We start from the raw sequence: 22,669 nt of genomic DNA on the forward strand, positions 1-22,669 counted from the left end.
TAAAAGTTCTCATTGATAGTGTATAAAAAAAAAATAATCATACTAAAAAAACAAATCCAACCAAAATTCGCTGGTAGATTAGCCAATTGATGAGAGGAATGGATGATGTTTGTGCAAAGAAAAAATTGCACAAACTAATAATTAATGACCACAAACACAAACAAGGCCTTGAAAAAAAGGTACTCCATAATTCTAAAAAGGAGTTGGTGGGCAATTGACTTGGGATTGGGAGTAAAGGAAGATTCCCGCGGGTGGACCCAAAGTCTCATCTGTGGGCTTTATACGTTAAAGGACATTCTAGAAGCCCATCCATTCCTTACCCTTCAACCCCACCTTTAACAACAACAAAAACATTAAATAAAATAATTGAAGAAGAAATAAAGTTGTTTGTTTTTATTTGTTTAGCATTTTCTATTTAATTTCAAGACACTTGGATTCTTTCTTTTATCTTTTTGAGAGCCACAAATTTTGAGCAAAAAACGTTCCAAGTTTTTAATTTGCAGAACCCAGGAACCCAACGTTAAATTTAAGTTTTTGGGGTCTTTTATTTTTGTTTTGTAGCTAAAGATTGGATGCATGAATGATGAAAATGTGTACTGTTATGACCATTAATATGTTGTTGAAGTTTGAAAAATGAGATTGTGATTTTGGAATGCAAAATTATTTGTGGAAAGCGCTTTGATCCATCTCCAATACAATGAATTTAATTTTACCTTGTCGTGCCCCAATCCCAAGCCTCTTTTTATTTAATCTTCTTCTTTTTTTTTTTTTTATTATATGTAAAATTATCAAAATTTAATTTTAATATTTTATTAATAGATTACGTGATTATTTATTTTTTATATATATTTTTTTTATTTTAAAGGTAAAATTATATTCTCATGAATCTAACATACCAACTATGGGAATATGCTTCCTATCAATTAAAATTCTAAAAATATAATCACATTCCATCGTACCAAACACTCCTAAGAAAATATGTATATTATAATTTCTTTAATGAAGAATATGTACGCATGCTTACATTTACATTCCGTTGGCCAAGCTAAATTAGTTAATATGTGTTTGTCTTCGATTTTGACAACACCAAACTAAGCATCTCTTCGTTTTGAAGTCTACAAATATATATGATCAATCCATGCACGTCATTTAATCAGGAAGAAAATTCAATTAAACAGCGACATCAGTCGGAAAACATAACGTAACAAGTCTTCCTGTAACTGTGACCAGATATCTGGCTTTAGAAATTAACATCTGCATGTACGTAGTCCCCCAATCCAAATCTTTTTTGACTTCTTTTCCTCGTTTTGTCTGAGTGAAAAATCAGACTTCTCCAGCTGATCAGCTAGGCTTACGATCAGTAGCAGACAAATTGCGTTGTTACTTTGTTTCAGGTCAAAAGTTAAACATCAGATTTCAGTGTACATATATGGTCAATTGATGCATCTTAATCTGGCTTTACTCAGCTTAATATATATAATTAGTCTTCCAAATTCCAAGCACATTTTTTTTGCCAACTTATGCAGAGATATACTCCTTTATATATTTTGATTTTAGTTGTGTTAAATAAATATATATTTAACAAGTTAATATACAAATTTGACAATTTTAAATACAACACAATGACAAGATATATATAAAAAAAAGAAAATGATACGATTTAAAATTGATAAAAATTGTACATATATAAAAAAATTAAAGTAATACAATTTAAAATTAATAAAAATTGTATATGAATTTAACAAAATTCAAAAAAATATTTTATATTTTCGGACTAACACAAATTATAACATATTAATTATCTTATTTCACACGTATTTAGGACAAACAAATACTACACCAATACATTAATATTGCCAAGTCTATAAATGTGTTAAATATGTTGTTAAATTTAAGAAAAGAATTTTGTCAACAAAGTATTTAACAAACTAAAACATGGAATTATATATAAAAGAAAAAAGAGTTCTAATTGGAATAAGTGTATGATTTATTCTTTCCACCCTTTTCCTTTTTCCTTTATTTTCTTTCATTTGGATATTTTTTCTTTTCCGGGAGTGGGATGAATTTGAAAGTAGAAATGAGAATTTCAAGTTTCAATAGGTTAGGTGGGTGAACTCCCCTACTTTGATTCTTCTACCTTCTAAGCATGCATATCTTTGATCATGTTGAAACAAGAACCATGAACTAGCTAGCCATCCTTTTCCATGAATGTTATTAGCCAATTACAGAGACCTTCCTCTAAGCTAAACTAAAATGCAAATTTCCTTGAAATTAACATTCTTTGATGATGGTGAAGTTTAGGTGAATGGGATGTTTGTAGTGCCAAACAGCTTCGAATGCATACACTGGACTTAAAAAATTTTTTTTTCTTAGTATACTGGTTGGTTGATGATGATAGTCAGCCTGATATTCTTTTCCAGGAGTAGAAACATTGCATCTGCATCATATATCCCTTGTGGGACAAGTTATTTTAATTTCTTTGGTTTGGAGGAGGGAGAAAATAATCAATAATAAATATATTATATTAATCAGTCTTATATTCCCTTGTGATCAATTAAAAAAATGAAAAACTAATTCATTTGATCTACTAAACTACCAATATAGCTTCAGATTCAAAATATAAACATGTATATTTCTATAATTTTCTGATGGGGTTAGGTCGATCTGTTTGTTTACATAAATTTTAAAATCTGCTCTTTTCATGAAATAATTGCAGGAAGCATTACAATTTGGAAATCGTTTTCATTCTAGAATTCCCCTTGTTCATACTGATTGAAATAACTAGTTTTATGCATCAATAGTACTAAAATTATGTTTGGATGCTTCCAGCGAATAGAACACAATCATAGATATATGCAGAGGAGAGAAAAAGAACTAATACCTTGTAACTGAATAAGGCTGTGCGAACAGCTCTATGATTTGTCAGGATTTGATTTAGGGGTCCATATAATATCTCACATTTGTCACGCATGAGAAGAAAATATTATTAAAGATTTTATAAAACTAAAACCAAATTGTGCTTTGCATAAGTATGAGTGCTGAAGGATTGGACTTTCTTTTTGTCAGACTGTTCTAAGAAGCATTTTTCTTTGATAATTTTGCTTTTACTGTCATCAAAATTCACTCTTGAAACTTCTCCTAGAAACTAAAATTATAGAGTCAATGGATCTGAAACTGTAATTCAGTGGTTGGAAAACAAGTTTGACGGGTTCAAGATTCAAGTGTATAAATATGCATGTGTAACATCATGGTACTCCAAATACAATAGACAAATTTTGTTGGCATGTTGTGTTTTTGGACATATTTCTTTTAATATCTATTTTTGGCTATAAAACTTGAAAAGATGCATTTATACCATATGATGCTAAGCCCTTTAGAGAAATTCCATATTTGAAGCAGACTGAAACTGGACATTCTGTTATAGTTTGTTCCTTCCGCAAACTATATATCATAATCTAACATTCCTGCCCCTAAAATTGGCAGAATATGAAGAATATATAACCTGATAATTGAACCAAACTTGGTCATAAACCGTCTAGTTAGGTTCCTAGGCGTTTCTATTTCTCCCTTGGATGGAAGCTATATGTATATGTATCTGAGGTAGCAAAGTCAAAAAAAGAATTTCAACTTCTTGTCATCTGTCATTTGATCATATATATGTGACATACAAGTTTACAGAGATGTGGTTGAAGAAGTTTGTCATTCAAATCCTGCAATGATGTAAGACAGATCTGTTAGTTGGAAGTAAAATGTAATGAGAGACTTAGCATTATCTTTAACCCAAAGACAGAATCCTACCACACAATTTTGCTAAAAATGAGAATCCTACCACTCATAAACTGTTTATCATTTGCAATATATATATATATATATATAGTATTTTTAAAAGGTCATACACAAGGAAATGAGTTTCTACCATCTAACTGTCGGTTAAGATCGAGGCTAATTCAAGTCAATCAAGTTATAAACATGATTATTAAGAACAGTTTAGCTTTGTCGAAAAAACATAATTATTCAATGTTTCTAATGCGTAACCAAGAAAAACAAGGGGTTACTGCACAAAGATATTGTGCCGTGTTTGACAGAATCTAATTATATGTCTCTTTGTTTTTGCACGTTCCTTTTCCCAAGTCTACAAGTGGGAAAAAACTAAGAAAATTGCAGACCAAACCAACACGGTAAATTCTTAAAAATAAAAAAGTATACGAACTTATGGTACATTTTGGCAAAAAATCTAAAATCAAAAGTACAAGATTGATAAAAAAACAAAGATTAAAGTTGTTTTCTACATTTATATGCCGACGGTCAAATCAATACTCAAAAGAGAGAGAAAGATAGGAAACTTGGAGAGAAAAGGTTGTAAATTAATTGTCCTTACTTAGAATGAGAGGAAGTACTTATATACGAAGGGTGAACTAGGTGATTTTGAGCTTTGAAAATTGGGTTTAAGGTTAATAAAATTGATTTGATTTGATATTATATATAAAAATTAAATTAAAAAATAATAAATTAGTATGTATTTAAATGATATTATGAATTTGATCGAATTGACGATAATTCAAATCAATTTGATTCATTAAGTTGATCTAAATGTCTAAAATATATCAATTAAAATATGAGTCACTCATTTTATCCTTATGACTATACAATACCACCAAACAACAATAATTGTAAGTAAGTTGTAAAGATAAATTAATTTGTACTGTCATTTCATAGATCGTAGTTATTGTAGTAATTTCATAGATTGCATGAATTATAATTTGTACTTTGACATGGTAAATTTGTTAACACTTTTGGTTTAGCACTCATTAATTTTTAATTAATTTTTTATTATCATTTTTTTATCAATCCAATAGATACATTGACATTAATTATTGTATTTATAATTTTTATTCTATACTCGTTGAAAAAGGAAATATTTTTTTAAATTATTTAAAAATCAATGAGAGTTTTTACTATTTTAATTAAAATGATAAATGTACTTCAAATTAAATTTATGATTGAAAATTAATAATTTTAAATTAAATATAAAAATAATTAAAAAATAAAAAATGATTTAACAAATATTCGTCATAGATTTAGTAGAAAGTACATCACCCTTAGATGAAGCAAAGAAAATTTTTACTAATCTTTAAGTACTGGAGAGGAACATCTCTCATTGAAAAACAATTAAAAAAAGTTAAATCACTATAATATCTGACGCAAATTGTGTATTTAACTCTTTTTTTTTTCTAAAGGCAAATAATTTTATTTTTTTATGAAATAATTCTATTTGTATTTTGGTTTTTTTAGTTACAGTAGATTTTTTTTTAACATTGAGACTTTAATTCTTATTTAATCTTTTACTAATGCAAAATGAATTATAATATTTGAAATTTGAAAAATTTTTGTTCATTAAAAAAATTTATAGGTTGTTTGCAATTTAATATCATTAATTTAAATTTAATGTTCCCATATACAAAATTCAAAAGCAATAATAATAAAATTTCGATATACGCGTGAAGGTACGTAAAGATAAAAATTCAAAAGCAGAAGAAAAGGACTCGCCAATCTCCAAGAGGTCCCAAACGAATCCCTACCTTCCTTTTTGTACATAATATTAAAATATTTAGTTTTGTAATATTATTATTTCACGCAATAACCGTAATAATCTCTGACAAAATCCAACATATATTTATATAAATAAATCTCTTCTCGCCCACCCCCACTGCCTTTGGTCCCTGCAACCTTGTCCTTTTCTTTCCCTTCTCTTCTTATAGAGCTGCTTTCCCCGCGTTCTTGTCTTTTTCCTCAGATTCCCTCCGCGTTTCCTCTCCACCTTTTATATATTAAACTCTCGTGTTTATTTTTTTTTTTCTCTTCAATAACTAAACCTTAATTTAACTCCTCCTTTCCAATAACATTGACTGTATCTGTAAGCGAGTATAATTAATAGTTGTTGGCTCAATGAGAGGCGGTTCTTTGCCGACGCATGAGAGGAGGTGGGCCTCTGACACCATTCCTGCCAAAACCATCCTCAGTTCAACGACGTCGCCGGGGACTGATTCCAACTCGGCCGAGGAGTTCGTCGAGGTCACTCTCGATCTCCAAGACGATGACACCATCATCCTTCGTAGCGTCGAGCCGGCCACCGTCATCTCCGTTGATGACGGGGCCGATACTCCGGCCTCCGCTTCACGATCACCAAATATTAAGCGGACCTCATCCAATATATTGAGACAGTTTTCACAAGAACTAAAAGCCGAAGCCGTGGCCAAAGCCAAGCAGTTCTCACAAGAGTTAAAAGCCGAACTACGCAAGTTCTCATGGGGCCACGGACACGCAACTCAGGCTATAACCGGATTCGACTCCGCTTTAGCCGCTCGAGCTCTGAGAAAGCAGCGAGCTCAACTCGACCGGACTCGCTCCGGCGCTCAAAAAGCACTTCGCGGACTAAGATTTATTAGTAACAATAAAGCCAATGCATGGGAAGAAGTTGAAAACAATTTCAACAAACTCGCCAAAGACGGCTTTCTCTTTCGTTCCGATTTCGCACAATGCATAGGTTATCATTCATTTCAACATCATATTTTTCTTTCAAATCCAATTTTCTCAAACGCTAATGTTGCTAACTTTTTTCTCTTCATCGTTTACTGTATTTCAAGGAATGAAGGACTCGAAGGAGTTTGCGTTGGAGATGTTCGATGCATTGAGCAGAAGAAGAAGATTAAAAGTTGAAAAGATTAGCAAAGATGAGCTTTATGAATATTGGTCTCAAATCACCGATCAAAGTTTTGATTCTCGCCTCCAGATCTTCTTCGACATGTACGCATTATTATTAAACTACCATTATTAGAACTAACTTTTAATTAATTAATGTTTTTCTTTTAATTAATCCATTTTTAAATTAATATAAAGCTTCAAGTCCACACTCTCCCTCCGCTTTGTTTGAGACTCGCTACATAATTTTCGAAACCAGTAAATTGGACAAAATCGTCTTTTCGCAAGTACGTTAACGATTAATATTTAATTTTTTTTCTAATATTATATTATATGTTGTTTAATTTATTTACAGGGTGGACAAGAACGAAGATGGTAGAATCACCGAGGCTGAAGTAAAAGAGGTAAAAGTAGTTCTTTTCCAAAATTTTGTTCTTTAAAATGAAATTGCCAGGCCAACCTTTCTTTGTCAGAGTGAAATAAATAATTTAAAGTTTAAAGCGATTACTTAAAAATTTGGTTACAGGGTGTCATTTGGGTTGTTATAATCAACGTTAGGCAGGGATTGGGTGACCTTAAATCACAAGGAATTCTTAAAACTAACGACTCCTAGATAATAAATGAAATTCAAATTAAAAAAAAGGACTTCAATTTTGTTTGTTGTCTGACGTGAACCATTTTTTCAAGCATCTTATCTATAATTAGATTGATTTTTCATTACTACAGGTTGAGACAGATGGCACCTCTAAGTTTTTTTTCAGAATTTCCTTCGGCATGATCGTTTTAGTGGGGTTATTGGGGGTATTTTGGTCTATATATAATTATTTTAATTATTAATACAATGTTTATTTTCCTTCTTGTATATAGATTATCATGCTAAGTGCTTCAGCAAACAAGCTTTCGAGATTGAAGGAGCAGGCAGAGGAATATGCTGCTCTGATCATGGAGGAGTTGGACCCTGAAAGACTTGGATACATTGAGGTGGGTCCATTATTAATTTGTATGTGGTACACTTATATTTCCATGGCCAAAATGTTTCTCTTTGCTTTTTGCATATATTTTTTCCCTCTTACTACTTTTTAATTTTTTAAGTTATTAAAAAAAGGGATGTTCTAGAATGTTTAATAAAGCAAGTTGAGATAATCATACGATATATTGAGATTCATTTTCAAATTAGGTTCGACACTCATAAATTGGTTTCAGAAAGATAAATCCAATGGATCATCACTGACTTGGAATTTTGCATAATATAAAAAAAGAAGTAAATGAAACAGTTTTTAAGTTTGAATTTTTCTTCCAAAGTCTATTGTTAGGCGACAAATGATTAAATCGTCCAACAATCCGGTTCTGGTTTTGTTTAACCGTGACGAAGAAAAAATAATCAAGCAATTAGAATAACGATCTTTTTTACTCGAGACAGCTCAACTTTTGTTGTTAAACAGTAACTTACATTTAAGGTCGTTGAACAGTTTTTAATACTTCCTTTTCTGAGTCCAGGCAGATCGAGCTAGATGTTGAGAAAAAAAAAAAGGTTGAAAGTAGTATGTTTTCCGTGATATATAGTACAACCCAAAAGAGAGAACTACCATAGTAATATTTTCCATTTTAATCTCTAAAATTGCAGGGTTATCCAGTTAATAATTACCACATTTAATTTTCAGTTTTTAATATTTTCCCTTTAATTGATTTGATCTCCAGGTGATATTAGGGAGAGTATAGTAATAAGACCAAAATCAACTTGTCAGGTCACTATCTGGCATCTGCCTTGAAATATTTTTTTTCTTATTTCTTTTTTTTGCATATTGACGTTTTTCTGTTGTTTTACTTAGCAAAGTTATTGAGATGAAAGAATTGAGCAAAGGGTATTGTGGTTATTTGGTCATATATTGAAGGGTCCTGACCAACTACATCCCATGATTGACCGTTTTGAAGTCATGATCCTACTAAATGGCGGACCTAACACAGTTGGGTTCCCATGTGAGCTTTACTTTCTGTTTATTCCCCTCTCCAATACGCGTTCTTTTCACTCATTCATGAGTGTATTCTGCATCACTTATGGTGTAACGTGTTGACAAAAGCAAGATAACTTGTCGTTTGCATGATAAAAATTTCCTTATCGTTTAATATTTCATATCCATAATTGCATGATTTGGTGGATGATGACTGATGCAGCTATGGCAATTGGAGACACTTCTCCTGCAAAAGGACACCTATCTGAGCTATAGTCAAGCCCTAAGCTACACAAGTCAAGCCCTTAGCCAAAACTTACAAGGATTGAGAAAGAAGAGCAGAATCAGACGAATGAGCACTAAACTTTTGTACTATCTGGAAGAAAATTGGAAGAGGATATGGGTCGTGTCATTGTGGATTATGATTATGATAGGGCTCTTTACTTGGAAGTTCTTTCAATACAAGCAGAAGAATGCTTTTAAGGTTATGGGTTACTGCCTCCTCACAGCCAAGGGAGCAGGTGAGACCCTGAAGTTTAACATGGCTCTTGTCCTCTTGCCTGTGTGCAGAAACACCATTACTTGGCTCAGGTCCACCAAGCTGGGTCTCTTCGTGCCTTTTGACGACAATATCAACTTTCACAAGGTATGTGAACTGTATATACCGGCTCTTTTCTCCTACAGTATACTTTTTTTACTTCTCCTTTACGTTTATCCTGTGGGTCCCAGGTGGGGACTTGATGATAGAAGTTAATATGATTGTTATTTTCAGCCATCAACGGCAATGATCGATCGTTATTTGTTTTTTTTTTTTCGCTTGCACTTATAACTGTGATATCTACAGACTACTTATGTGCGGGCATTACACGTTCACGCAGCAAAAGTAGACAACTAAACAGATCTCAAATTTTCGTTTGTGGTGAAGGAATTTGCCCAAAAACATTGACTTATACAAACCAACAAACAATTTTTTTTCTGTTTTACTAACATAGAACAAAAAAGAATTTGTAGAAATTAGGAGATAAATATTGGAAGTGAGGTACCTGGTACTGTAGCAATGCTATCTGGAAGAAGGCTATAGCCACTTAGCTAGGGCCTGGGTTTGGTTAAATGCTTCTCAAAATTGCAAAACCTGCATTTGCATAAACCTTTTCCTCTGTTTGTGAGAAATTTCATGTTATCTGGGCTAGTCTATTATTTTCTCTTTGCTGTTCCAATTTTTCAACATTAACTTTTAGAAAAGAAGACAACGGGCATTCAGTTACCGTATATTTAATTGATAGGTTTACATGGGCTATCCAGATGAGATGAGAAGGAAATTGGTGCTTTAATGAAAAGATAAAACAACAAGTTGACCTAATCAAAGGTTTATATTTGATATACCATCAATATATAGTACTATATATTGTTAGTATATCATAAATTATTGTGTAATTATAAAAATATTTAAAAATATATATTTTTAAATATTAAATGTTTAATTATATTAAGTCAAAATAATGATGTGATGATTTATGATATATTAATGGTATATAATATTTATATATTGATAATGTATCAAATATAAATCTATTAAAATAAATTATATTTGATAGATTATTAGTGTATAGTGCTATTAATACATCACAAATTACCACGTTATTATTAAAAATTAAAAAAAAAATATTTTAAATTTTAAATATTTTATTATATTAAAATAAAATAATGATGTGATAACTTATAATGCATTGAAAGCCAATAATTTGCATTTTAGTTTCAGTTTCTCGTGTCCCAATAGCTTCTAGTTGAACGTGGTCAGTCGTTTATACTTCCTAGATAGACAGACAAAAGTGCCCCAATAGATTACAAGTTTACAGCTCTAGAACACTGGATCATGCATGCTTTATGGTTTTATGATTAAGATGCAGCTATTAATCCATCAGTTCATCATGTCTCTTGCATGGAGAATAATTTCTCCTGTAGCTCATGTAATTTTAGGTGCTATGGCCACGAAGAAGTAATCTGATGCACTTGGGTCTCTGGAGTCAGACCTGATTACCTGACATATATATTGATATATCTAAATTTTCGATTTGGTAGAATGAAAGGCTAGCAAGAGTTAGCTAGTGGATCTATGGTTTTCATGGTACTGACTTTTTTATATACCTGAATTATCCATGTGCTTCAGTTAAACAATGCAAACATTTGCATATTAGTCCATAAGGAAAAGAAAAATTGATGCATGGCATACTAAAATTGCTACTTGTAACTGAAGTCTGGAGTTCGTTATTAAAGTATGAAAGTTGTTCTTTATTCCCATCCAATTAGATCTTTTTTATGTTATCTCCTTTTCTCATTGAATTTGTGCAGACAATAGCTGCAGCGATTGTGATTGGAGTCATTCTCCATGCCGGTAACCATCTTGCCTGTGATTTTCCGAGGCTTATCAAGTCTTCTACTAATAACTATGAGCTCCTAATCCATGACTTTGGAAGTCAAAAACCAACTTACGTAGACCTGGTAAAAGGCCCTGAAGGAATTACTGGAATTCTAATGGTTATCTGCATGACAATTGCGTTTATACTAGCAACAAAATGGTTTAGGCGGAACCTGATTAAGCTGCCCAAGCCTTTTGATAGAATCACTGGCTTCAATGCTTTCTGGTACTCACATCACCTGTTTGTCATTGTCTACATCTTGCTCATTGTCCATGGCGTATTACTTTATCTGGTGCACATGTGGTACTTAAAGACGGTATATATTTAAATCTTCTTCTTTTCTCAATTGATTGTAGAAATTCTAACAGTACGATTTTATTTTATTTTTAAGTAACTGTAACTGCAAGTTAAGGTATGGAATTCCTGGTTGCAGACTTGGATGTACCTAGCTGTTCCAGTTTTGTTGTATGCTGGAGAAAGGACCCTGAGATTTTTGCGTTCTGGTTTCTATGCTGTCCGGCTTTTGAAGGTAAGCGTAACTCTTTTAACTATGATTCAGTATAGACAACAAGTTCCATAATTAATTAGAAACTGCTCAAAGAAAGAGGGTTGAAAAAATAAAAGAGAAGCATTTATGAGACCAACTGACTCGGAAGCACAATCCCAAGAATTTTCAAGTGAGGCCGATCAATTTACTAAAGTTGCTTCTCTTTGTGATCCTTTTCGAATGAACCCTGAATTTTGGTCTAAATCCTAGCTGCTTTGTATTTTGACTGATAATCTTCTTGTACCCCTGCATTCTTATCATATAGGTAGCAATTTATCCAGGAGGTGTTCTAACATTACAAATGTCTAAGCCACCTCAATTTCGGTACAAGAGTGGACAGTACATGTTTGTCCAGTGTCCTGCTGTCTCTCCCTTTGAATGGTAAGTAAAAAATTTAAAGCATATGTAACGTGTTAAGGATGATTTCAGCTATTTCACTTCCTCTGATGCTAGTAAAATGTTTTCAGAATTTCCAGAGTAATATCTCTAGAGATAAATCCAAAATAGAGAAGGATGAAAATGCGTATTAGGTAGATCAGAAACCAATTCAATTTTCTATCGACAATAGCCCTTTTATATGAATAGAACCAGGTTCAACGCATTTGATTGCTTCGTAAGCACGGAAAGGAAGTTTAAAATAATAAAAGTTTCGATAGTTGATATCCTAAATCAGTTTTAAGATAGGGGTGTACGTTTTGCATTATGCAAGTTTTTTCTCAACTGATGAGCATTTCCATTTTGTGAACCAGGCATCCATTTTCCATCACGTCTGCTCCTGGTGATGACTACCTTAGTGTTCATATCCGTCAGCTAGGTGACTGGACACAAGAGCTCAGACGGCTATTCTCAAAAGTTTGTGAACCGCCTATAGCTGGGAAAAGTGGGCTTCTCAGGGCTGATGAGACAACTAAGAAAAGGTATATCTATTTTGCTTTTTATTAATATATTCAACATTTTCTCTCTTGTGTTGGGAGCATTTAGACCCCAGGAATTATTTAGTAATTTCAATGATCCTTGATATTCTTGTCTGAATAACAGTTTGCCAAAGCTTTTAATAGATGGGCCATATGGTGCCCCCGCACAAGACTATCGGAAATATGATGTCCTGTTACTTGTGGGACTTGGAATTGGTGCAACACCATTCATCAGCATTTTAAAAGATCTGCTTAACAACATTGTCAAAATGGAGGAGCAGGCAGTAAGTAACTCGTGCCAAGTTAATGAGTCTGCTTTTTTTATTCTTTGGTAAAATCATTGGTTTCTCAATGTTTTCTTATCCGAGTCACAATGATGCTTCTTCAATTTTCAGGATTCCGTCTTAGATTCCAGTAGGACATCAGACCTAAGTATTGGGAGCAATGATTCAACCACTTCCAACAGAGTTTCACCAAAACGAAAGAAAACACTTAAGACAACCAATGCTTACTTTTATTGGGTAACCAGGGAGCAAGGTTCATTTGATTGGTTCAAAGGAGTCATGAATGAAGTTGCAGAACTTGATCAAAGGGTAAAAGAACTAATCAATTTAAAAGTTTTTTAGTTATAGTTTTCTTTGAATGCCCAAGTGTTACTAACTTGTCACTTTGAACACTAGGGTGTAATTGAAATGCATAACTATTTGACTAGTGTGTACGAGGAAGGAGATGCACGTTCAGCTCTCATCACCATGGTCCAAGCACTAAATCATGCCAAGAATGGAGTTGACATCGTTTCTGGCACCAGAGTAAGATCTTCCTTGTCTGTCATTTTCATTCTGTTAGCATATTCCACTACGTGATTGTCTTTTAGGATTCTGAATGTCAAATCTCTGCGATCCGTCTGTGTCACAAATTCCTCATGTAGATATCATGGGTAGCTCCCATGCATTAACAACAGCATGGCTGTTATAATTTTTTAAACATGATAACAGTTCGTCTTTGCCATTATCAGGTGCGGACCCATTTTGCAAGGCCTAAATGGAAGAAAGTTCTCTCTAAACTAAGTTCCAAGCACTGCAATGCAAGGATAGGTGAGCCCCAATTCCATTTAAGCAAATGAAAATGGCAATCTTCTCTGTGTCCTAATATTGGTGTTATGGTTTTAATGTGGTGGAGCAGGTGTCTTTTACTGCGGGGCACCGGTTTTGGCTAAAGAACTCAGCAAACTCTGCTACGAGTTCAATCAAAAAGGTTCCACTAAATTTGAATTCCACAAGGAGCATTTCTAAGAGAATTTCCAGGGGAGTAAATAGAACCCTAAGTAACAAGAATTTTTGCAATAAGCCAAGGAAGCAGAAGTCACTGTACAGTCTTAGAATACAAAAGGAATGGAAAACAGAAACCGAAAAAAAGAAAGGCAAATATATTTCATTTTAGGTGTAGTATCGAATACCCACAATAAGGAATGGGAAAAAAAGTAGGCTTGGGAATTGGCTTCCAATTCAAAGGTGAACCTCTTCATTGCACACGTGGCGCACATAAGGGATAGAAATGTGGCAGACGTGTTGACCCAGAATGATATGTTTGGCGAGCAAGAAGAGAAGAGGGATGAGTGCGGTACAGCTGCAAGGGAGAGGTTGAGGCTGGTGGTCATGAAATAGAAATGATATAGGCAGGGAAGGGCAGGGCAGCCATGATTGGTTGACATTTATAGGTGGATTAGAAAGAAGACAATTTTGAAAAGCGGAGATTTGTGGGCTGAGGCCTGAGGGCGGATGGATGGGATATAGAATGACGAAGAATTTGTCTCTTCTAGAATGTCATCCATGGTGATGAAGATTTCAAGCTGCTATTACATATTATTCATTACACTTTTGTTTGCAATAAGGATCAGATTGTAAATGATGTTCACACTTTTTCGGTAAGTTAATTTTGCTAGTTTTATCTCCCTCTTAATACAGATTCAAGGGAGAGGGTTTTTTTTATAGTTCCTGGTTAAATGTAAATGACTACGATCAGTTCTACTATAGAATTTCAATTGGTTTCTTTTCTTCTTTTATATATTTCCATCAAATAATTAATAATCGAATTTCATAACTTCCGTGAAGTTTATCATTTGCAGTTCTCTATATATATTATGGTAGAGTGGTTCCAAATTTAGAGATTGATCAAAGGAACTTTAGGTATGAGGTTTCACTTTGAGTTCATTATTATTATTTTTCTATTATTTTTTTACTTCTTTTTTATAATAAAATGAAGAAAGTTTTCGGACCATGCATGGTCTTAATCACTTCTAAGAGAGATTTTAAAAAACATATTTTTTTTCATATTGATTTATTTAAAATTTTATTTTTGGAATTTTTTTACAGAAATTAAACACTAGTTTATAAGAAAATGAGATTCCCCTCAGTTTTTACTATTTTAATAGTCACCACAAAAACAAATTTCTTTTTAACGGATGGAGTCTGCATAACTGCGCAGGTCTTATTTTTTTTTGGATTACTGTACTTAATTAGATGGTAACTAAGCCAGCAACAGCCTTGATACTCACAAGCCCTTTTTTCGTTTGGGCTCAAATTGTTAGCTGACAAAGGGAAGGGATCTATCCACAAGTTTAAACGCAAACCAAGCCCACAGATTACAAAAGCCCTAATCACCCCCTAATGAAAAGTTAGAGAGACCCATATCCAATTGGTCGATTGTTTATTTTATTTTATTATTACTTCAGGTTCAGCTAATATACTTAGGACTCTAGTTTTAGATCTTACCAAAAGAAAATACAAGGAAACGAGCAGTCCTTCTAGTAAGGCATCAATTAGTCAACGAATGTCAAGGATTGCTGTCTGGCCCTGCCTTAATATTATATTATATCACACGCCTTCCCTCGTTTTCATAATTGTAGTCCATATCACAATGTAAAACATTATAAAGTTTCAACGACGGCATGCGCTACGCGCTAAGGTGGCTTCACTTTCATCGTTATATCATTTTCTTGAACGTCAGGCATCTAGAAAGAGAAGACCTGCCTAAAATGAAGTTATAATAAAACCCCACCTGCTTCATAATATTTACGGTTTTATTTGACTTTCAAGCCATTTTGTCCAATTTTATTTGTCTCATACTGAACATTTCTTACACGGTGAAGTTAAATCAGCAATTTTGATCACTTAAATTTCAATGTTTCAATCGAGTCTATAAATACACCCAAACCTTTGCGTTGAGAAACCACATCCTAACCAACCTATTCAAAAACTAAAGAAACAGAATTTTCCCTCAAGGAGCAATCAAAATGAAAGGAGAAGGAAAGCGAAACAATGCAAAATGCTGGGCATATGTGGCTGCATTTGTTGTGTTTCAGACAGCAATCATCTTGATATTTGCACTAACCGTTATGCGTATCAGAACTCCTAAAGTCAGGTTTGCTGCTGTTTCGGTGGAGAATTTCAATACTGGTAACAGCACTTCACCTTTCTTTGACATGAAATTGATGGCTCAAGTGACTGTGAAGAACACAAATTTTGGTCACTACAAGTACGAAAACAGCACCATCAAAATCTTATATGGAGGCAACCAGGTTGGGGAGGCAGCTGTTGTTAAGGCTCGTGCAAGGGCTAGGCAGACCAAAAAATTCGACGTTACAATTGATATTAGTTCCACCAGCCTGTCGAGCAATTCGAACCTTGGTAATGATATCGCTTCTGGTGTTTTGCCACTGAGCAGCCAAGCCAAGTTGGAAGGAAAGGTGCATTTAATGAAGGTGATCAAGAGGAAGAAGTCCAGTGAAATGAGCTGCACCATGGGAATTAATTTAGGAACTCGCGCTGTACAGGATTTGAACTGCAAATGACACTTACTTCCGAAGCAGTTTTAAATTAGATATTAGATGCTTGCGTTTCAGTGTAGGTTTTTTTTTTTTTTTTTTTCTGTTTTTCTTTGTTCTACCATTTCTGATTTTGTACTCTGCCAGTCTGCCTCAGTTTGTGTTACAACTAGAAATTGATTCGTATTCATATATTTTCAACTCTAATGCGTATTAAAAGTCGGGTTTGATGTACTTACAAACTGTATCTTGTCCAAATCCGTAACTCCAAACTCAATTTTAATAGCCAATGGTTTACAAAATATCCAAATATCCAACATAAAGAGGATATATAGTAGTCCAAATTGAGCAATGACAAAATACTGTTAGATTATAAAGCTTCAATCTAATTAAACATTTAAGCTAACAAAATAATTAATCAATTATATAAGAAGTAACAACTTAATATGGTTCAGTTCAATTAATCTATGTCTACAGATGAAAAAAAAATTTATTAATTATAAAAAATCATAAATATATAATTTATATTAATAAGTAATCAAACAATCAATATTCATAAGATCTTCTCAATTTTTTTTTTAATTTTATAAAATATTTTTAACTCAAATAATTATATACTCATATATACTTGCATATCCATACATATATGAACTTTTTTAGTATCCTGTAATCCATTTTAATGTACACAATTATAAAGACGTTAATTTTTGATAATCTTATGATGTTTATCTTATAAACTTTATAATTTTTTTATGTATTTTTTTTATATTTAATCTTATAAAGATTTTATCTTTTTATAAGCATATAAATTTATTTATCAAGAATTATTTTTTTTAAAATTTTTTCAGCAAATCTACTTAGTAATCGATTTAAAATAATTTTTTTTTTATGAAATTTGAGTCAATATTTTTAAAAATAATAAGTTCAAGATTATTTGAAAATTTCCTAATGGCCAACAGCTAAACTCGTTAAGGAAAGTCAAGGTATTGACTCGGTTATCCTTGCACCCATCTTAATGCATATCAGAACCTTTCCGTATGGTAGAAAAGAAAGGAAAACGGTGATTGAGTGTGTGTTTAACATAATTCAAGAAAGACATTAGATCCAAATTTAATTTTAAGCCTCGTCTAATAATTTTTAATGAATGTGAATGGTCGTCCATCCCAAAAAATTATGAATGTAGATAGTCAATGAAATTTGATCATAATCAAAAAATGATCAATTGAATCAATTTTAGTTTACTTTCAACTTAATTAATTTACTTCTATTTTGTTTATCTTTGAATTTATTCATCTAGTAGAAGTAAAGATTGGTTGATATGATTGTCAAATTGTCTCTTGAGCTAAACTATAAAAATCAACTGATGATCAAGTCCTTAATGGCTGCTGTACGTCAACTATACCACGTCAACTATGCTGTTCATAGTCTGGTTTTCTCCATGTGGAAACACACCAACTTCACTTATTTTTTCAATATTAATGATGAATAGATTTTATTTATTTTATTTATTTTTTTCATTAATCAGCTTTGTGACTAATTAATTAAGCAATAATAACCACGTAACTATTTATGATTTTTTTTTTCCAAGCAATCTAGAAGGAGGTACGGTCCGTATAGACGTTGTTTATACCCACCCACTGCCTTTAAAAATTCATGTAAAAGGTCAAAAAAATTCAGCCATCTTATTTGACCAAAACTTCAATTAACCATAAATGTTTAATGGATATCTGATGTCAAGGGTTGGGGATAGACTAATTCTCCCAATGGTTTATGGTTTCCATTTGATTTAAAATAAATAAATAAATAAAAGTTAATACTAGAATAATTAATTGATTATCACAATTTGAACACCTACACGAGTCATGTTTCAATTTCGATGAAATTAAAAATAATAATAAAAATTATTATAATTATGATTAAAAAAAATATTATAATTATGATTAAAAAATAAATTTTTAATAAAAAATTTATATTCAATAAATATAATTGGAGTTAATATTTAAATTCAATTATTAATATAATACACTTAATTATATCGCATAAAAAATGTGATAGAATTCAAACTTAATCCTAGTCCTCCAAACCTAACCCTAGTCTTGATCAGTGTATAATTTCCCATTTTTTCTCATTTACCATACTACATGGTATTAATTACTTCTTTCTAATGTCTCCGAAATTAGTAAATTTAAATTAAGTTAAATTGTTTGGAATTTTGGATCAGAAACTTCTGTCTAAGTCTCTTGTCAATATGTACCAAATATCCGAACATTTGATTGATTTAATGATAATTAGTACATCCTCTTCTACGCTTAAAGAGTTAAAAATTATATTTTTTATCCCTTAATATATATATATATATATTTATATATAACGTAATATTGAACCCCTAAAAAAGTAAAATTCAATATAATATTAAACTATTACATCAATGCAAAACTAGTTTTATTTATTGAAATTTTCGAGTGCATTTTTTTTATGGTTAATTAGTTTCATGCTAGTTAATTAAATATCCATATTTAATATTTTGTTTTATTTCATTTTTGGGGTTTTTGGTAATTTTTTGATTAAGTTAATGTCACTTAACTATAAAATTAAATAAAATACTTGTGAAATTTGATTTTAAAAGATGCAATGTGTTTCCTGCAAAGGCAAACAAGAAATTAAGAGGACTTAATCACCACATATTTTAACAATTATTATTTGATAGGCCCTGTAAATTATAAGAAAAAAGCCTGTAATCATCAGGAACTCTTGAAATTAAAAATGAGTGATAAATTGCTAATAATTTATTTACTTGATTAATTTACTCATTTTCATCCTTATCGGAGAGAAAAGAAAAAGGTAATAAAAGAAAAAGGAATCACCAAGGCCTAAGAGTAAATTGCACTTGATCAGCCCATCTCATAGCGCCAAAAACATTATATCATGACCCGGCCAGGGCAGGTTAGTCCAATGAACAGATAGAACAGAAACTTCTTTTTTTTATTTATTATAATCTCAATTTTTACGATGAGAACTCCCTACCATTTACCAAAGTTACAAGACCATCTAGAATGAATGTCACAAAGTCCAACCTTACACGCGTTTAATGCTTCAACAGAGAGAAAAAAAAAAAAAAAACCCATTTCGAGGAACCTGTCTGACCATTTCACGATGACAATTCGTTTATTCCTATGTCAAATGCCCTGTCCTAATGGTAACCGAGAACTATATATACCAGGTTGCTCTGCTAAGCTTTCCTCAACTCAATTAAAACATCAAGAAAAGTGATAAAGAGGTATTTTCTTTTGATCAGTTTCATAGCTAGTAAAGAAAAATGGCTGAGAAAGACAAGCAAGTGCATCCCCTAGCACCAGCTAACAAGCACCCGAGGAGTGACGAAGAATCAGCCGGGTTACAAGCGAAAGAGCTGAAAAGAAAGAAGAGAATCAAATATGCTGTGTATATTGCCGCTTTTGCAGTGTTCCAAACCGCTATCATCCTGGTTTTTGCACTGACTGTCATGCGCGTTAAGAACCCAAAGGTGAGAATTGGAAGAATCACCATTGAAACAATGGAAACTAGTAACACCGAAGCAGCTGCTGCTGCTTCATTTGATCTCAAGTTCATTGCCCAAGTTACGGTAAAAAACACCAATTTTGGTCATTACAGATTTGATAACAGTACTATGAGTTTTCTGTATGATGGTGTAATAGTAGGAGAGGCAATTATTCCCAAGGCCAGGGCCAGGGCTCGTTCTACGAAGAAATTGGATGTTACTGTCGAAGTGAACTCCAGAGCATTGACAAACACTGCACCACTTGGTTCAGAATTGAGTTCCAACGTATTGACATTGAACAGCCAGGCCAAGTTGAAAGGAAAAGTGGAATTGATGAAAGTGATAAAGAGAAACAAATCCCCAGAGATGAATTGTACCCTCACATTCAATGTTTCAACAAGGAATCTCCAAGATCTAAACTGCAAGTGATAGCATAATAATTAAGGTTGGCATTGGCTTTCAAGTTTTTTGGGTTTAATTTTTAGTATTTACTATACACTCGATATTCTTCATAGCATTACATATGTATACCTTCATACGAGGTGTCATTACTCGTTTTATTTGTTATTTTTTAATTAATTTGATTTCATTTTTGTATTTTTTTATGCCCAGTATTTTTCGTTCTTGCAGCTAGCCTTTTTCTTTAACATTTATAATTCTTATGTGTATTCTAGTGTTAGTCGTTTAAATTTTATGGAGTTCATAATTTTTAAAAATTTAACCAGCATAGTATGCTGAATTAATGCTCCGTTAGCAGAAAGCAGTGTCTTTGACAAATATTAAATCAATTAATTAAATCTAGCACATCATCTGATTGAAATTTCGCAACTTATTATTCTTTAATAGAATATTACAGGTCCAATAACTTAAACATCATTGTAAAACCCAAACGTCAAAAAGTTACACTGCCGCTATATATTACACAACATATCAAAGAGATAATTTTACCGAGCAAGTGGCAGTTAAGCTGCATGTTTCAGAGGGATATTGGCAGATAAGTAAATGAACAAATAAACAAATAATCTGGATTCATTGATCTGCATTATTATGCCATTTAATGTTTTGATCTTCATTTCATCAAACTTGATTAAAAAGGAAGTTTTTAGTTTCATTGATGCAGAACTGGATGCTATATATATCAGACCTTTTTTTTTTCTTTCGGTTGGGTGGATATGCAGGATGCAGGGCTAGAATTCCAAATGAAGTTCAGGCTTATTAACTTGGAATTATATAAAGAGCTTAATTTTTTTTTCTTTTCACCTTTTTCCTTCCCTTTCTTTTCTTTAATATGGGCTATGACAAAGCTTGTATAGTATCGTTTCTCATCCTGACCTGGAAAGGATGGGAAAGCCAACCTGGGGTTGGAAAATGATTTAATTTTGGGCTTGTACTCATCACACAATAAATACTCTTTTCGTTTTAAATTATTTGAAACTAGTATGGTGCCAGTGTTTTGTTATGGGTTTTTTTTTAAAAAATTTTTAATTTAGTATAATAGAAAATTTGAAATATATAAAAAATAGCAACTAAGAAATAAATAATCAAATTAAGAATTTATGCATAAAAAAAAGTAAAATATAATACATTTTCATCTACATAAAGAGAGTAATATGGAGTTTCTTTTAAAAAAAGGCAATGCAAAGTCCATTTAAGAGAGGAAAACGAATTAAAACCGCATTTCCAAAAAAAACAAAGCAGTTATAAAGAGGTGTGTTCATCAATTCAATTGGGAATGAATTTTTTAGAAATATCTAAAAAGCCAAGAATTCTGACTAAGTTTTAATATTCTATTGTCAACATTTTGCCTAAAAGAATTGAACTCAAGCATAAAATCTTTAAGTTTATCATGGTTCAATGTGGGAAGCATTGAATGTGGAGTTATCACAGGAATTCCTCCAAGTAACTGTGGTTTCATGGTAGTAACGCGCAAATTTTGACCATCAGTAGCAAAATGATTTTTCATGAATGGGTTGCTCACAGAAACAAAAATCAACTGATGTTTTGCTGTTTCTACTAAGAAGCAAAGGGAGAGACTCTAGAATTTAATAGTTTAATATATTTGAGGTATAAAAGGCAGTTCCTAAACACCTCACTTTTTCCAATATCTAAATGTTCGGCTAAAAATTTCTCTGATCATAGTAGAAACTAAAGCACAAAATGTGATACGGTGTGAATTTCAGTATGTGCCATGCATTCATCTCATCAGAATGAGTGCACTTAAAAATGCATCATTGCATGCTGGACTGGTAACTAAAATAAATTTGAAACTATTACATACCAGTATCAAAGCAGCAGTAGGTAAAAATTCAACTTGATGGGTCACAAAAACAACAGTCTTACTTGCCAGTGCTATCATTATGTGTTCCTGCAGTTCCAAAATGAATTGTTCAGCCAAATTCTATTGATAAGAATAGCAATGTACAGTACATCGACTAAATCAAACCTTGAACAATTCTGAGCTAGTGTGTGCAACAACAGCACTAAAGGGGTCATCAAGTGAATAAATATCAGCATCTTGATAAAGTGTCCTTGTAAGCCGCACACATTGTTTCTGTCCACCACTAAGATTTATACGCCTATCTCCAATTATGGTCTGATCTCCATGTGAAAAGAGTTCAAAATCCATTGGACTACCAAAGAGAATGTTCTCTTCAATATTTCCAACCTGTATCCAAGCCGACTGAGACATATAGGCAGCATCATCGTACACTCGAACTTGTTCAAACACCAAAGTAAAAGAATAACAAATTTAAAAGCCTTTCCTTTAATCAGGAACAAATCA

At 32.3% G+C, this 22,669-nt stretch overlaps 3 protein-coding genes across 3 annotated transcripts; all 3 read left to right on the forward strand.

Moving 5' to 3' along the window:
* Positions 1-5,709: 5,709 nt before the first annotated feature.
* On the forward strand, positions 5,710-14,588 carry LOC111289430 (respiratory burst oxidase homolog protein A-like). Its single transcript, XM_022880472.2, has 14 exons — positions 5,710-6,544; positions 6,645-6,804; positions 7,055-7,103; positions 7,567-7,680; positions 8,872-9,294; positions 10,998-11,381; positions 11,499-11,594; positions 11,878-11,993; positions 12,362-12,529; positions 12,651-12,810; positions 12,922-13,119; positions 13,207-13,335; positions 13,542-13,620; positions 13,709-14,588. The coding sequence occupies exons 1-14, from the start codon at positions 5,947-5,949 to the stop codon at positions 13,816-13,818; spliced, it is 2,784 nt and encodes a 927-aa protein (XP_022736207.2). The 5' UTR covers positions 5,710-5,946; the 3' UTR covers positions 13,819-14,588.
* A 1,152-nt stretch (positions 14,589-15,740) lies between these two features.
* LOC111290639 (late embryogenesis abundant protein At1g64065-like) lies at positions 15,741-16,550 on the forward strand. The gene has a single exon (XM_022882039.2). The coding sequence runs from the start codon at positions 15,819-15,821 to the stop codon at positions 16,374-16,376; it is 558 nt and encodes a 185-aa protein (XP_022737774.1). The 5' UTR covers positions 15,741-15,818; the 3' UTR covers positions 16,377-16,550.
* Positions 16,551-19,665: 3,115 nt separating this feature from the next.
* On the forward strand, positions 19,666-20,885 carry LOC111290582 (late embryogenesis abundant protein At1g64065-like). The gene is made up of 2 exons (XM_089768703.1): positions 19,666-20,312; positions 20,744-20,885. The coding sequence occupies exons 1-2, from the start codon at positions 19,666-19,668 to the stop codon at positions 20,883-20,885; spliced, it is 789 nt and encodes a 262-aa protein (XP_089624829.1).
* Positions 20,886-22,669: the final 1,784 nt, after the last annotated feature.

This window comes from Durio zibethinus, chromosome 11, assembly GCF_047325235.1.
Source record: "Durio zibethinus cultivar Kanyao isolate XHJ-2024 chromosome 11, ASM4732523v1, whole genome shotgun sequence".
Classification (NCBI taxonomy): Eukaryota; Viridiplantae; Streptophyta; class Magnoliopsida; order Malvales; family Malvaceae; genus Durio; species Durio zibethinus.

What these genes read in the sequence shown, in the direction of transcription:
- LOC111289430 (XM_022880472.2), top strand. Translation starts at nt 5,947, where the DNA reads ATGAGAGGCGGTTCTTTGCCGACGCATGAGAGGAGGTGGGCCTCTGAC. An exon ending in TCAAAATGGAGGAGCAGGCA is followed by an intron (nt 12,811 to 12,921) that starts GTAAGTAACTCG and finishes TTCAATTTTCAG; the next exon opens with GATTCCGTCTTAGATTCCAG. An exon ending in GCACTGCAATGCAAGGATAG is followed by an intron (nt 13,621 to 13,708) that starts GTGAGCCCCAAT and finishes GTGGTGGAGCAG; the next exon opens with GTGTCTTTTACTGCGGGGCA.
- LOC111290639 (XM_022882039.2), top strand. Translation starts at nt 15,819, where the DNA reads ATGAAAGGAGAAGGAAAGCGAAACAATGCAAAATGCTGGGCATATGTG.
- LOC111290582 (XM_089768703.1), top strand. Translation starts at nt 19,666, where the DNA reads ATGGCTGAGAAAGACAAGCAAGTGCATCCCCTAGCACCAGCTAACAAG. An exon ending in CTCCAAGATCTAAACTGCAA is followed by an intron (nt 20,313 to 20,743) that starts GTGATAGCATAA and finishes AGAATATTACAG; the next exon opens with GTCCAATAACTTAAACATCA.